Source organism: Drosophila mojavensis, unplaced genomic scaffold (assembly GCF_018153725.1).
Source record: "Drosophila mojavensis isolate 15081-1352.22 unplaced genomic scaffold, ASM1815372v1 contig_36, whole genome shotgun sequence".
In the NCBI taxonomy this organism is placed as follows: domain Eukaryota; kingdom Metazoa; phylum Arthropoda; class Insecta; order Diptera; family Drosophilidae; genus Drosophila; species Drosophila mojavensis.
Genome location: NW_025318858.1, coordinates 23795353 through 23812482, shown reverse-complemented (window position 1 = coordinate 23812482; position 17130 = coordinate 23795353). Strand labels below are relative to the sequence as shown.

Genomic DNA, 17130 nt, shown 5'->3' with positions numbered 1-17130 from the left:
TTTGTTTTTATTTAAATATTCAATTTGGCAAGCGAGCAATTGCCGCGGGCTCCACACGAAAAATTATTCTATTCTGTTTTCTTTTTTGGTTTATGAGAATGTGGCAAAATATTTTGCAAATTTTTGAGTAAATAAAAAGTGACAGCAATTCGTCCAGTTTATAAATGACTTAAAAGTGCTAGCACAAGTTGCGAGCAATAACTTTTGAGAGTTTTACTTCAAATTTAAAAGTTTTGTTGAATATTTGTTCTTTTTTTTTTTTTTTTAAACATATGTTTTAGTTATAGTTCTTATTTTTCAGCTGAAGTGTAGCTCTCATTTTAATATATTTTTATATATATATTAGAATATATTCGTATATATAACAAATTTTTTTAATTAATAGGTAAAAATAAAAGATAAAATAATTTAAATAGCTTAGGCAAATTTATTAAATAAAAGTGCTTAACTCTTTTTTGATTCAAATGAAACAATTTTAAATTACATGAAAAAAAAGTTTTGTATTTTAGTTTATATTATTATAATTTTTGTTTATTAATAATGATTGACTATAAAATTTTGAAATTTTGAAAGACCAGTAGAATTTTTATTTGATATGTGAAGTAGTGTGGCGAAATAACTAAAGTTTCTTATAATAATATCAGCAATAATTACAATACTTTGGCAGCTTTGATTTAGGATTTACAATAAATTCATTTATTACAGCTAAAAGAATTCGGCTAATGAAAATTATTTGCTTTTTGTTTAGCCTAAACATTTCAATTCAAATAAAATAAAATAAAATTGTTAATATTTTTGTTAGTGAATATATTTTTTTTTTATACATTAATAAACCAAAATTTTTTACTTTAATAAAATAAAATTTCTATTTGAATAATCTTGACAGTAACAAAAATTGATCTTTGTTTTTAGTTCTTTTTTAAAATAATGTATTAATTTTTACTTTCTTCTACATTTTTTTTGTTCTAAATTTTTTAAATAAATAAGTTGAAAATAAATTGCAATTTGTTGCGAAGTGTTTATTCCGTTTTGTAGGACAACATTTAATGAAAGTGTGTGATAATAGCCGACTTTACAAAGCGGCCTTAATGCCGCTCGCTACTTCGCCTCACCAACGACTTTTCTATATTTATTTAATTCATTTGCATTTGGCCAGCTTTAGCCGTAAAAGTTGTCAAATGCGCCTTCATTCATTTACTTTGTTCACTCATTTAGTTATTGCTCTCTTTCTCTTGCTGTACGTGAGTGTATGACTGTGCGCTTGTGTGTGTGCGTGTGTTTTTGTGTGTGTGTGTGTGTGCCCAACATTATGCAAATTAGTTTGTTTGTTTGCTGGCCGCATTGCGTTTTTCCATGCGCCTAATGAATAAAGCATAGCGAAATTATTGTATGGAATTCAATTAGCATGTTTTTCCATCAGCCTACCTCCCCGCCACCAACACCTCATCCTATGCTATCCTCTATACTAACACACATCCACAAAAAGTGCAAAGTTTTTGTTGTTTTTCTTTTTTTACTGTTACGATGAACGAAATTAGCTACTAAATAAATTATGCGTGTAATTTGGCAGCGAATAAGTTTTTAAGTGCTTGCCAATGCTGAAAATTGTAATTAGAGAAATCCTGCCCAAAGTGTTTTCACATAAATCTCTACAATAATTCTTTCATCAAACAATTAAAAATGTGCAGGGATTTTGTTAATAAGATATAAAAATAGAAAAAAAAATAAAAAATAAATAAAATTAATTAAACGGAATTAGAGCAGAAAATTAAAAGCTAAAATGTGATCTTTAGTAAATTTTATTGAAATTTTATGAAAGTATTAGTTATATGCAAAGAGCCGAAATATTTAATCATATAAAATTGCGCTAAGAGTAGATAATCGATTTTAATTCAGCTTAGAGTGGATAATAATTGATAAATATTTCAAAATGTAAATATATAAAATGTAAATATATAAAGTGATCTAAAATCGAATTTTTGTACATATGTATATAATATTTAGTTAGTAAATTAAAATTTCTATCTGAATTTCTACAAGATTGTATATATATTTTATTCACAAATTTTTTTTTTTTATAATTAGAAGACTATTTTGAACATCAGTTAACAATTATTAATAAACACTCTTAATCCTTGTTTTAATTATATATAGTTTTATTTATTATTATATATTATATTAGTTGCAAGTTGTTTTTGTATAGGTTTTTTATATACATTTTACCCTCTCGTGCCTTTGCTATATATTTTCACAAATTTATTTCCAGTTTTTTTATGTTTATGTCTAAAAATAAAAATAATTACATATTAATTTTAATTGTTTCTTCAATTATTCATTTATCACATACCAAAATTTTATTTAAAAAATGAGTGCTCCATATTAACAAATGATGACAAGTTTATATTATTATCAAGTAATTTTTTCATTCATATCAAATTTTTCTATTTCTCTAATTTTATTAAGGGATAAATGTAAGAAGCGCTTTCAAAAACATTTCGAAATTGTTATAAGAAACTTTTTTGTCGTCTTTTAAGAGAACTTACTTTATTTTATTAAAATCCCTTAGCTTCCCTGATTCACACTTAATATAAAGTTAGAAGAGGTCTTACAGAGCAAATAGTAATAAAAGTTGCCTGGCTCTCACATATTCCCATTTATGCTCAAGCATTTAAATAGCTTAAAGATCTATGAAATTTAGCAAATGCCACTTTCACAATTTTCCATTTCTTAGATGAACTCTTTGCTCTATTCCTTGGTATTTGCCAGCTACACTTTTTCATTTGTCGCCGTAAAATGTAATGAAATGTGGTCAAAGACAACTCAGCCCCAACTCCACTCAACTCAGGGGCTGTTAGCCTTGCAACCCTCCAGCAGAAGAAGTTCAATGCAACTTTCGATTTTGCAGCAATTGCTTCGACGGCAGCTGAAACATTAAATATTCCCCTCTCTCAGTGTTGCAGTTGCAGCTGGCAGTAAAAGTGCAACTTTGTCGGCTTGCAGTCAGTTTTTGAGGGGTGGAGAGTTAACGGTAAAGTTGTGAGTGGGGGCTGGTTTATAGGGGCTGCGGTTGAGGTTTGCTCTAAATATGCAAAATTCTCTGCTCTCTTTTCTTGGCGCTCTGCTGTTAACCTTGGCTGCAGTTACCGGTAATACTACATCTGTGTGTGTGAGCTAGTTGTGGTTACAAACACACAGACACACCTATATCCATACTCACACGTAGCTGATCTGCAGGCGTTAGCCTTTTGCCTAGCTGCATTGTTTTAGAGGCCACAGCAGCTGTTGTAATCCACTCTATGTCCCATGCAGGCACATACACTTGCACATATACTCGCGCACACCCACACACACACCGCCGTCCCTTTACAGATTTTTCAAGTGTGGCGCTGGACTCGCAGATTCCGAACTCTGCGCGTTATGCAAAACTAACTTTTTCCATTATTTTGCCGCGTACCGCCGCAGCCGCCGCCATCGCTGACTGCAGCAGTTGCAGTTACTGCTGCTGCTGCCGCGGCTGCTGCTGCTCTTGCTGCTGCTGCCGTTGCTTGTGGTTTTTATTTATGGTCTATTTTTGTTTTCCCTTTTTTTTTTTTTTTTCGTTCTACCCTGTAACCATTATGTAAAGGCTGACAAAGCGTGTGTTAAAGTAAAGTTAGAGTAAAATCGGATTTCCCTTTTGCGAAGCTTTGAAGTGTTTGTAGAAAACTTTCTGAAATTTATTTACGAAGATTTAATTTAGTACTAAGAAAAGATGATTGCTTTAATTTGTTTATAATAAGATATAATTATTTAATTATTAATAAACTTTTGTTCTAACTTTTAGGTCTTCAACAATTCAAGCAATTTATACCAAAAAGAGTTTCATAAACTTTTCATCATTCAGCTTATTCATATCTACAAAATAAATTCTATATCTATATCGATATCTTCTATATCATCATTGAGCATCTGTTAGTCGTGCACTCCCTACCATATGCACTTCTAGTTGTTTGGTTTTGCATTTTTAGTTAGTTACTCGACTCGACTCGATTTTGGCCCGCACGTGCCTCGCCCTCAGTTTTTTACACTCTCTCCGCACTGTGTAAACAAAAGCCAACTGCAAAGTTTTGACAACGCTTTTCGGTTATGTAGTCACCGAACTTTCCCATCCCTTCCCTAACCAGCGCTGGCTGCCACTAACCCCCGCCCCTTCTCGCTGAGAATTGGGTCGGCAAAAGCGAAATTTATGTCGCAGCCGCGTGCAAAGTGACAGCGAACAAATTGCTGCTGAAGACCAGAAAAGGAAATAAAATAGAAACAAGCCTTGCACAATGTTAAGTTCCAAATGTTAAATGCAAAATGCGAAAATGTTAAAATGAAAAATGTTAAAAGTAAATTGCAAACTTTCGAGATATGACAAACTTTTTTCGCCGACTGGTAATCAAATGTTGCCAGAGACAGCCGAAGAAGTGTTACCAAGCGTAACTGATTTTATGGCTAGCTGACTTTTCATTTAAAGATTACAAATTATAAAGAGAGCTTAAGGGAATCCGAGAGATTATGCTATATTAGCTTTAACTATATTGAAAGATATAGGTATTGAGAAAAAAGTAAGAGCGTAAAATAGAGAGCAAGAGTGGAAGAGATAAAAAAGAAGAGAATATGAGAGTGGGAACAATAGTACGATAGAAATACATATATGATTAAGCAAAGAGAAAAAGAGAGAGATATAATGATAGAATCTCAGAGAGGGCGCATAAGAGAAGGAGTCAGAGAACAAGAGAAAGAGGGAGCCATAAACTAGATAGAGTATAGTAATGAAATATATATAGCGAAAAAAAGCGAAAGAGAGAGAGAGATAGATAGAGTGAGAAAAGTAACCATATGAGACTTAAATAGATTATAATATAGACAGAGACAATGGGATAAATTCACAGAGTAAACCCAGCTCCTAATTATGAAGTCTCTTTAATCAAAAGACCCCCAGACATATCCACAAAAAATTCAGTTTCGCATTAAATTACATTAGCAGACGATTTTAATATTCTCTTGTCTGAAGGAAAGATTTAAGTCTCACATGAGAAGCTGTATTCTATCTTCACAAATATGCAAAGTATATGAAGAGTAAATAGTTAAAACTTAATGGGCCAGCTAATCAGTGCTACCAAAAGTGAACTTGGCAAAACCCTCAAGACTTGCGGATAAGCTGATTAAGCTATTATCACTTTAACAAAGGCCATTTAGATAATGTTTTCCAGCAACTATAACGGCACACAGAGCATCTTCAGCCTTAGTTTAAATCTGTATCTAAATTCAGTCCCGAGCTGCAAAACTTTTAATGTTTCTTAAGCCGAACTTGAATTATTGATCAGGTACTTTGACAGTGGTGCGCTGCGTGGGTTTCGAGTAGAAGAATGTGGAGCACAGCTGCTGGCCCCTGTCTACGCCGGCCCGTCACCGCCCACCCCCACACACACACACACGCCCTTGCCGCTGTTGCTTCGTGTGCAAACAAATTTCCAACTCGCATGCTCCAAACTTATTTGATGCACTTCAATTCAAAGCGCAGCCAAACAGAGCAAAATCCATTGCAGCGAAAGCGACGAGCTCGGGCGACATTGATAAATGTTATTTTGCTAAACTATTTTCCCCTCTCTCTTTTCACTGAAACAACAAACATAAAAAAAGGCGTCGGCGCCAGGTTTCGGTTTCATGGTGCGTGAAGGGAACCTGAAGAAGAATTCGATATAAAAAAATACTAAAAAATATATAAATTTAAATAACATGAACAATTTTGTGTGCGTATAATGTGGAATTCTTGAGAGAAATGCAAATGAAATGGAATAAAGAAATATTTATATGTGCTTGCTAACGTTTGTGCAAGATGTTAAGAGATAGAGAGAGAGAATGAGAAAGAGCAAGAGTGAGAGAGAGATAAAGAAAGAGAGACAGACTGAGAGAATTCTGATTGGCTTACCTAGTGCTTTTATTTTATTGATTGATTAAATATGATTAAAAATATTACTATATATATATTATTATTATTATTATTTTTTTTTAAATATTATTAATACAAGTATTATTATATTTTCCTTTTTACAGAGCATTCAAATTTCTGATCACTTAACCCCTAAGGCGAGGTCGCAGTTGCTTTCTAATTTAATTTTCAATTAAATTTAAAGCATAAATTAAAAATCGCGTCGAAAGTGTTAAGCGCAAGCAGTTACCAAGCGTTATTGTTGCTATTGTTGTTGTTGTTCTTGTTGTTGCTTTTTGTTGCCACACAAAATTGAAGTTTTTGGGGCTAAAAACTTTGGCGACTTTGTCGACTGCTGCTGCTGCTGCTGATGCTGTTGCTGCCTTTTGGCCGATGGCAGTGTCAAGTAACAGCAGCTGTTGCAGCAACTCAGCCCAGTCCAGTCGAGTCGCAGTGGGTTGTGTGAGCCGACGTGGCATGCTCTCTAATTTGCCAAGTTTTTTGTGCGTTGGCCAGGCCAAGATTAAGGGGTGAGACAGAGAGACAGTGGGAGAGAGAGACAGAGACTGAAATAGCGGGATATACGATAAGTCAATGCTTTAAGTCCAGTCAACACTAAAAACCACATTCAATGCTAAAAATAAATGAATTGGCAGAAGGAGGAGAACGACTAGCAAATACCTTGTAAGCAGTTGAGCAATCTACTCTATCCTAAATTGTTGTATTGTATTAGCTACTGAGCTAATAGATAATAGTTAATTATATTTTTACACAAACTCCAATGTTATTAATGTATGATGTGATATGATATATGTAGTATGATCGTATCACACCTGGCATATGGCATATGGCATAAAATTCAACCACACTCAGCCATAAAGCAGTTCGAATTTATGTCGTGTCACGCGGCGTATGTGTGATATATGTAATTTGAAGTCGTCCGGCGTTGTGGCCCTCGGCAATTATGGCCAAATGCGCTAATGATATTCAATTTGAACAAGCTGCCTATTCAGCATTTTGTCAAAATGTCAGACGGCCAGCCAACAAAAGGGCTAATACGGCCGGCAACAATGGACGTCAAGCTGTCAAAACGCCAGAGACAGAGACGGTGCCAGACAGCGACTCAGTGCTGGACAGAGACGGAGATAGAAGCAAACCGAACAGAACAGAGCAGACGACTGTTCCGGTGTGCTGTGGGAAGTGCAGCAGCTGCTTCGCCGTAAAATATAAATAAAAATACCATACCAAAACGACACAGAAATATACATACTATATATATATACAAATATAAAAAAAAAATGTCATAACGGAAATCAAAGGAGTGGGCGTGACACAGGGCGGCTGTTGTAGGGGCAAAGAAATCACTCAATTGGACGTCTAACTGACAGCCACACATTATCAAATATTTATGAGCAGCGAACGTGCAACGGCAGCTGACCGTCGCCGGGGGCGTTGCGCTGGGCGTGGCTGCGCGGCTCATTGAAAACATTTGGCCCCTCGCTATAAAAGAGAGCGAGCGAGACTTTGACACCAACGCCCCAAATGACATTTCTGAGCAGCAGCAATGAAAAATACTCAAAAACAAAAAAAAAAAAAAAAAAAAAAAAATTAAATTATATAACAAAACATCTGCTTGTAACGACACGAAAATCTACAAGGAATAGCATGAGAAGAGAGGGGGAGGGGGTGGTATGTAGTGAAGTGGGGGTGGCTTGGCACACATGACTAGCCATAAACGCGACATACAAACCGTATTCTCATTTATAATTCAGTAAAGTAAAACATTGAAATAATGAAATTACACCTAAAGAATTTCCAAGGCGGCATTTCAGATGCACAGTGGGCGAAATAGCTGAAAAATGGGGCATATATGATTTTCCTATTTGTGTATTTGATTGTTGCAAATGATTCTGAAGCGCTGACTCAGATTTAGAGAATTAATTTCAACAAGACTAATGACAATAACAATGTCAAGAACAATGACAATGACAATGACAATGACACTGGCAATAACAATAACAAAGACAATGACAATGACAATGACAATAACAATGACAATGACACTGGCAATGACAATAACAATAACAATGACAATGACAATGACAATGACAATAACAATGACAATAACAATGACAATGACAATGACAATGACAATGACAATGACAATGACAATGACCATTGTGTATTGGGACCACTGTGCCAGGTCTGTGGCAGGCTGCGCAGTTTATGCTTGAAAATATGAAAGCCGAATAAATAAAAATTTAATGAAAACACGTATACGCAACATGCGCCGTCGCCAGCATCCCTATGCTCAAAACACTTCCACTCATTCCTCAACGACGCAATTGCCAACGGCAGCGTCGGCCGTGTTTTGCATGCATGAGGCATTTTTGACAAAAATTTTGTGTTAGCCTCGCATTGAAAAACGCAAATAATTGAATTTCTGTCAGCGAAATTAAATTACGCGCCAACGTTTTACCCAGCGCCGTTGGCAGCAACTGCAGCAACTGAGGCTGCCTTTAAAGCGACCAGTATAATGCATTTTAAATGTGCATAATTAAAATAAATGCAACAAATGATTTAAATTTATTAAAATGTTTGCTACAAACAAAGCGCACGCACGAAAACCAAACAAAAGCCACTGCAAATGAGTTCGCATATGTGTCTGTGTCTGTGTGTGTGTGTGTGAGTGGCAGGAGTGCTTAATGGCAGAGGGTCACGCAGATAAATACAATAAAACTTAATGACAATGCATAAAAGTTCATTACAGACAGAAATAATGAGAGACAACAAGTTAAATATATTGCAAGAGATGGAACAAAAAATAGGAAAATAAATAAAGAAAGGAAATAATAGGAAAAATATCCAAATGTTAAGAATAGATGCATTTTTTATTATAAATTTTAGATGTGGATTCATTCATTAAAATTGACTTGATTAAGTTCAGATAGTTTAAAGATGATTTCAAATCTATACGATTCTATCAGCTAGAGACATCTATTGCGCTGAAAAGTATGCTAGAATTTTTGATAAGGCTTGAGAGCATATCACCAAAAGTAGCTATAAAGGTAATAGAAGACAGATAGATGATAAAACTATAATGCTGGCTTTTTAAATTCCAAGTCATAATCTATCTTTAATCAGATAGGACACAAAGGAACCTATATTTTATTCATCGCATGAGCGATGAACTATCTCTAATCAAAGCTGCCAATTGAATGAGTGCCGTCTTTATACACTAGCCCAAGATGCAAAGTCAGTTTCCTATTGTTCAAGCTGCTGAGTGACTGCTGCAGCTGGAAAACAGACAGCGGACATAATATAAAACACTTCTTCTCTCACACCTCTTCACACCCACAAGTAGCCACATATAATCAAACCAATGTAGTATTATATAAAAACTGACCACTAATTAACCCAATTTCCAGGCAATAAACAAAAAGCTAGACTCACAAATGCAGCAATATATGTAATTGCGTGTTTTATAGATAGATATAGATATACATATGTATATGTATATGTGTGTGTGGGGAGCAATTAATCAGCCGCAAGGCCAAAACGAGACACAAAAGCATGAAAAGCGGGCTTAATATGCACAAGCACACAGAGGGAGTGAAAGAGAAAGAAAGGGAGAGAGTGAGGGAGAGGTAGTCAGATAAATATATTGAGATAGACAGAACCACAATGAAAGCATTTATTTTTATTATAATATCGTGTTTTAGCTTGGGCACATTTTAGGTAATTATTTATCAATATCGAATTATTTCAATATTAATGCAAACAACAAAAATTTCAATAATCCGTAATTATCGACGAATGTAGATCAAATAATCACATTTTAGCTGCAACAGCAACAACAGAAAATGAATTATGAAAATACAAATAAAAATAATTAAGCATGAAAATAACAAAATGGACGACAGGCAAGCCACGCCCCCCGCTATAGCTAGCTGCTTATACTACTATTATGTGAGTGTGGATAGGGGTGTGGGAGTGTATGTGCGTGCGTGTGTATTGGTGTGTCATTGAGGTTAAATGGACATGACATTATTTTTAGAATATTTTTGATCAATTTACTGCATGAGCTGAAGAGTTGACCTGATTGAATGAGGACATTGCTCTATGCAGTTCGATATACTATAATTGAAAAAAATATTTAGATGCGAGATTATAAGGCATAAGCGTCATCTGGCAGGACAAGAAATGGAATGGAATTATATATTCTTGACTTTGAGATTCGCTCGAAATATGTATGAACAGAATGATGTGCAATATGATTTGCTTTGTGAGCTGAAATTCGCTAGGATTATCTCAATAAGAGATACACAATGACACCAATTAGTCAGAATAGCCATTAGGAATTCTGAAATTGTCTATATACAATATATTAGCATATATACATACATTGATTCGTTCTAAAAGATGCAACGAGATTTATATAATTTTCTGTGCTTTATCACAATGAAATTTGTTCATTGCCTTAACTAAATTTCTAACTAGCTTCTGTTTTGTTTCTTCTATTTACAGTTGGGGCTGACGGTTCGACACGCCCACTGCAGTTTTGGCAGGGCGCATAGTCTGGTTATGCAATACCAGAAAGCAGAGCAACAGAAGCACCAAAGCATCTGTGGCCGGCCGCAGAGAATGCAAATAAATGCAACTCATATAAATTAGGAAAATCAACAATAATAACAGACACGGACACACGCATAGAACACTCTACATACACATACACATACACACACACAAACAGACACGCACTCCCACGTACACACACACACACTCACTAGACCGAAAGAAAATCACATAAAATGCAACGAAATCTGCTGCATGAATTAAACAACAATAGCAACAACAACAACAACAACAACAACAAGAATCACCAGCAGAGATACATGAAATATTCAAACTAACTAAAAGCAAGGCAATTCATAAGAAAATTCCTGAAAATCCAAAGCACAACTCGGCAGTCAGTTGCTGCCGGCGGGCATATGACGCTAATGGAGCATCGCCTGGCCAAGCAACCACTGGCACCACCCGCTGCAATGCTTGCCAAACTGTGGCCTTGGCTGCGGCATGAGGCGTGGCCGTGGCTGCATAAATCAAAGTAAGTTCCAGTTGCCTCTGCTGTTGTTTGTTAAATTTTTGCTTGGTTTCTTGTAGAAACAAATTATTTTAATTAATTTTCAACTCTGTATCAAAACATACAAATACAAGTATAAACATATTTATATAAGTATAAATATATATATAGTGAAATTCCAGTGCAATTTGTATTTTTAACATTTCCTTGGAAAAAAGTTAAATAACAAAAATTTATTAAAGCAAACGCCGAGCGCTTTGCTATTTATAAAGTTGCCAGTTCAGGTATGAAGAGGCGTCTGCCACGCCCCAACTCACACATCTGCCAGCCATGGCCCGCCAAAGTCCACTTGAGCTGCTTGAAGTTTAAGTCGGAAATTGTCGCCGGCAGCTATGGCATTTCAGAGCGTATATAAATAGCTTAAGAGCAAACAGTTTGAGCTCCGACGGATTCCTGACATGGATAGCAGACGATAAACGAAACTTTCGAGAGCATTATGTCAAAATTAGAATTTTAATCTGAAGTTTGTAAATATGTAAAATCCTTTTATATATGAATGAGCTCTGATTGAGTTTCAATGTCTTCTTTTTTTTGTTTTTTTTATTTTTTTTATTTTCTTTTATAAGACCTTTACAGTATTCCTGCGCTAATCTAAATTGCTAATTGCTTTTGCTTGGAGCTAAGCTCATAGCTAAGATGTCAGGCTCGACTCGAAACGCTCGAAAAGTGGCTGTCAGAAATGTTATTTAATGAAAAGCCATAAAAGTGCGTAAACCGAAAAATCAATGCGTCCCCAAGCCCACAGCTGTGACCAGCTCCGCCCCCTTTCTCCGTTCTGCCTCTTTTGACCACGCCCCCGAATAGGCCAGTACATGACCAGCATCAATAAGTTTTCGGAGCGTCGAAACTTTGGGACAAACAGCTGCTGCTGCGGTTATGGCTGCTGTGAAAATGAGCAAAAAATTTATTTACACACACACACACACACTCAGGCAGACACACACACAGACACTTACAAATACCCAACTGAATCACAAAGAGCATTTTAAGTTCGCCCCAGGGGTGTGAGGCAAGGACCAGTCGATAATCAGTGTCCTGGGCTGCTGGCTGCGGGGCAACCCAAAAAATCGTCTCGAGCAGTGCAAATTTGAGGTTAATGCACAAATAAATCTGCCACAAATTGAAAGACATCAAAACTGGCTGCTCACGTAGTGCCTCAGCCCAGAGTAAATGGCCAGTAAAAAGTATATATATATACATAATACTTGTATATATATATATATATATATATATGTATAGTATATATAGAGCGAGCAAGTCGCAAAAAAGTATGATAATTATTAACGCTCAACTGCGTCTCAATCAACAATATTTTATCTGGCACACTCAGGCGAGTGTCGAGTCCTGAAACTCTGGGCTCCCGTCTAGTTTCAAATTGTTTCATTTACTTATATACCCTGGAGGGAATTTAAATTTAACGAGATTTATTAGATTCGATGTATATATGGACGTATGTACAGCAATATATTTGGGTATATTTCCTCCTGTCTCCTGCATACGTCAATATAGCAGTTTGTACAGGGTCGGCTAATCGATAAATATCGATTTACTGTCTTCTTGTGAAGTTTAGCTTTGCATGTGTAGGCTATTGGGACTATACACATGTGTGGGTATAAATATTATATGTGTAGCATTAAATCTCTAATATTATACGAACACTTGAAGATTTTGCATATTTTTTGTATATTTCCTTTGTTCCTTAACTTCCCCTTCATCATGGTCGAGAATGAAAGACCCAATTTATCATGTTTAAGATATAGTATAATATACATAGTATACAAACTTTATCGACTCCTCGCCAAAACATTGAAACTGATATAATAAGTTGAGTTTTTCAACCTATACAAATTTATCGGTCACTTAAATCGATAAATTTTGATATGCAGCTTATCGAAGAGAACGCTCAGCATATAAATTTATAAAAGAATTTAACAAAAAATGACATATTAAATATATATATTAAAGCATCTTGACAACCCACCCCCCCCATTCATCAATATCATATCGGCTTAGGCCTTTATTGATAAACCACCTCTACATTAATATTACTGGGTATCTCTTAGTCAATCACGTGCACATTCGGTGTACTCTTAGTTGTTTTATATTTGTCTTCCGGCCGCAGTTGCGAAAGACTGCGACAGAGAGGAAACCGCCAGCTGATATCGTGCGCCTGCTAACTTCCGATTTCCGTTGCGCGCTGTGATTGAGCGTCGCTTTATTTCCTGTCAAAATGCGAAACGCCTAAGATAGGCGCCTACGTTAGGCCACGCCATGGCAGGCCAGGCCTCGCAACGAGTCACCGCTCTATGCTCTAGCACACACTTTTCCGTTTCATTGCTGGCCAGGCTCATGATAAACTTATTAGGCAGACTCACTCTTTAAGCAGCTACGATTCGGGCGGGATTTTCGGGGGGTGCGGTGTCTGGCGGTGTTGGGGATCGAGTCCTGGCTTGTTAGCAGCCGAGCGTGTCGACTGCCTATTTCGAGTCGGTTAAAGTTTTGGATGTCGCACACTTGAATTGGGCTTTTGGGTGGAGTGTGGGAGGGTGGTCGGGGGCGTCTCTTGCGCCTGCCTGTCGGCATCAATGTCAGTGATTTATCACAAGGCACAGGCACATAAATAAACACCGGCCTGACACTCGGCGGTCTTCAGAGTCGTTTGCCATCGGAGTCGGAGTCAGACTCGGATTCGGGTTTCTTTTTTGACAGTGTGCGTTGCTTCGATTTGGTTTACGCATCAATGGATTTATCCCCTGGCCGACGCTCAATTCCTCCGTATACCACCTCGCCAGCACCACCTCACCCCTGCCCACATCGCAGTGTTTCCTTTTCATTTGACGCTTTGTGCACTTGACTTTGGCGTTGTTGCTGCGATTTGCTGGCTCTAACGACCCTCATTGTTTGACACTTGGCGCTGATTTTTTTTTTTTTTGCTTCTTTCTCTCTCTTTTTTTTTTGGCCAAATAACAGCCAGACCCGAGCAGCAGGCTTCATCTTATCTTGCCAGGATAATGGCAGTACCCTGCTCCTCTTGTTGTTGTTGTTGTTGCTGTTGTGGCTGCCGGTTTTGGCTTGCGACATTATTTTCACTTTATTGAAAACTTGTAGCCGAAATTGATTTTCTGCGTCTCCTGACATCGCATTCCAAGCTCAGGGATTTGACATTTTCGCTGTTACCCGCTCATGTTCGCGCAGTCGATGCCCCGTTATCCCGACTGCTCTTTCCCTGCGCCCATGGCACAAGCTCTATTCCCCAGCGTCGCCAAGCTTGGCTGCTCTCGCGCTATTACTATACCCTTTGGCCTGGGATATTTCAATTTTCAGTCGAACTTTGTAAGGGTTTTTCATAGGCATTTCTGATAAAAGTGTTAGGAATAATAGAGATTTTCATGTCTTAAACGTCTATTTATATTTATGTATATTATATTCTAAAAATAAAAACTAATAATATTATATATTATTTTTCTCAATATTATATATTAAAATTTACATAGACTAACGCCTATTATAAATGATTCAAATGTTCATTGACTCGAGTGAATATAGAATATGTTTTATAATTATATCTTTTATTCTAGTTAATACATTGGCATTCGTATTTAACATTTATATACATTTTTCCAATTTAACACATATGCACAAAAGTGTATTAAAATCTTCGACAATTTCACATTTTGCTGTCTCTCTTCATCTGGCCTTTTGCTCGTTTTGTTTTGTACCAAATTTATTTCGCATTTACTTGAATACTTTTTGGCATTTGGCTTGAAAATTTCGCATACATTTATTTTAAAGACTGTAATTTCATTTTATTCTCATGCTAATGTCCTGGGTGGTTTCGATGTGCCACCTACCTCACTCACTAATCCATCCGTCTCTCTCGCTCTCACTCTCCCTCTCTCGCTCCATCTCTCTCTCACTTTCTCTGTGTACTTCTCGCTTTCTTTGACAGTGACTTGCAGTTGGCGCTAAGGACTTTTCAGCTTGCCTGACTTTGGTCTTTTAATATTATTAAGTATTTATTTGGGCACATTCCGCTCTTAATGCGTTTCGGGTATGAAGTGAGAGTGCAATTTTTTCGTAAATGAAAATCAATTGAAGTTGTGAATCTGTATGTATATATACACATACCTACATCTATTTCCATTTATATATATCTTTTGCAAATTCATGTTTTAGCATTTTGACAAATTATTGCCGCGTGTTCAATTGAAAAGCTCCGACGAAAATTGTAATTTCGTCGTGCAATTCGAATGTTTTATATCAATAAATTTATCAGAGATACGGACATATATATATATATAAATAGAGTGACTACGTAAGAGCCGTAGTTTGCTTTTATTCATTTTGTTTTTGTTCAGCTGGCTGTTATCTCTTTTAGAATATTTGATATAAAATTCGCTATGCGCACCCAAAGTCCTGGAACAATAAAAGCAATCAGTGCTTAAAAATCAAATTCAATTTGCGCATATTCAGCATATTCCGGACTCGCCAGACCAGTTGTTGCTTTTGCTTTTGGTTTTGCTGTTGCTTTTGCATTTGCTTTCGCTTTTGTTATTGCGGCACTTCTCTCTTTTATTTTTGTACAATATTTTTTTTTTTTTTTTTAAATTTATAACAAAAATGCCTGGTAAAAGGAAAAACGACAACATAAAGAGCCGAACTTTTTTCGGGGCAATACTATGAAATGGCATGAAAGCAAGGACAAAGGCGGACGAGTGCGAGGCTAACGCGGTTGAAACTGGCAAATCATAAATATTCCTGAATCAACAGAATATGATGAAAATCCATAAATCATTGTGAGTGTGTGTGTGTGTGTGTGTGTGTATATGTATGGGTGTGTATGGGTAGCTCTTTGCAAGGATTTCGAATGCAAATCAACTGTGTCAAAACTTTGGCTACCAAGTGCGCAGCATCCACTGCCACAGCCACCGTTGCTGCTGCTGCTACTGCTGCTGCTGCTGCTTCTGCCGCAGCCGCTGCCTGGGCCGAGCAAACAAATAATGAAGACGAATGCAAACAGCAGACAGCAAAACACCAAGCAAATAGCAGTCGAGCAGTTGGCCCAGCTCGAGTGGGTGGGCTGATGCGATGAGAAAGTGTACAAATTTAAGCAAACAATGGACCGAAACCGAGCAGCCGGCAGCGCTGCTGTAAGACGACAGAGAGAAGGAAAGAGAGAGAGAGAGCGAGAGCGAGAGAGAGCTGCAGCTGAGCAGTGCCTCAGCAATGCTGCCAGAGCTGGCTCAAGTGTAGCAAAACAAGAAGCAGAACAAAAAACACAAGTGAAACATGTTGCAACTGCAAGCGGCACGACTTGGGAGAGCTATCCTCTAGAGAATGCGTGCAGATAATAATGAGAAATTCAAGATGGGTAAAGTAAAAGGAATTCGGTTATATGACGATATGATAAATTAAAGAGTAATAGCAATAACAGATTATGATCGCTAAATTGAAGTGCATAGCGATACAAAAAATGATAATAATATCGAGAGAAATATCGATAGTTTTATACATATGTTTTTAGTAGAAATTCCTAGTTTTTTTTTTTTAACTGTAAAGATCATATGAAAGTTGTGACATACACTACTAATGATTGAAGCTCCATACAACTCATGCTTCATTCTTAATTCTTAAAAGTATCGATAATATTATAGACAACCTATACTATTCTATACTATACTATACAAAAATATATTTCCCTTAAATGTTAAATTCTATTGCCATATCTGAAGCCACGTATAGCCATAATTGAAATCAACAGGCAGGGTATCGCAGAAGCCTTTTGTCTTGTTTTAATGCGATAATTTCATTCGCAAGAATTTAATGGAAAATTATTTCAGCTATTTTCATAACGCTTCTCGGCATTCCTTCACTCCAAAATGTTGAAAGAAGAAGCGAAACTCGAAAGCTCTGGCAAAACTTTGCGCTCATATTTCCCCAAACCAATTTTCGAATGGTTAATAACAATGACGGCACGACGAAAGGAAGTTGGCCAAAGCAGTTAGTGGGCTACGCTGCAGACAGCCTCAGC

At 36.6% G+C, this 17130-nt stretch overlaps 1 protein-coding gene and 1 long non-coding RNA gene across 4 annotated transcripts in view; one reads left to right on the top strand and one right to left on the bottom strand.

Annotated features, from left to right (window-relative positions):
- Positions 1 to 17130, bottom strand: part of LOC122757153 — a 138541-nt gene that overhangs the window by 61170 nt on the left and 60241 nt on the right. The gene's annotated exons all lie outside the window — the stretch shown is intronic.
- LOC6577650 (protein O-mannosyl-transferase TMTC2) overlaps positions 1 to 17130 on the top strand; it is a 55033-nt gene that overhangs the window by 1232 nt on the left and 36671 nt on the right. For both annotated transcript variants that reach the window (XM_015165779.3, XM_032728940.2), the window contains exon 2: positions 10484 to 11063. In XM_015165779.3, coding sequence (XP_015021265.1) covers positions 10948 to 11063 — 116 coding nt within the window. In that variant the 5' untranslated portion in view covers positions 10484 to 10947. The remainder of the gene's footprint in view (positions 1 to 10483; positions 11064 to 17130) is intronic.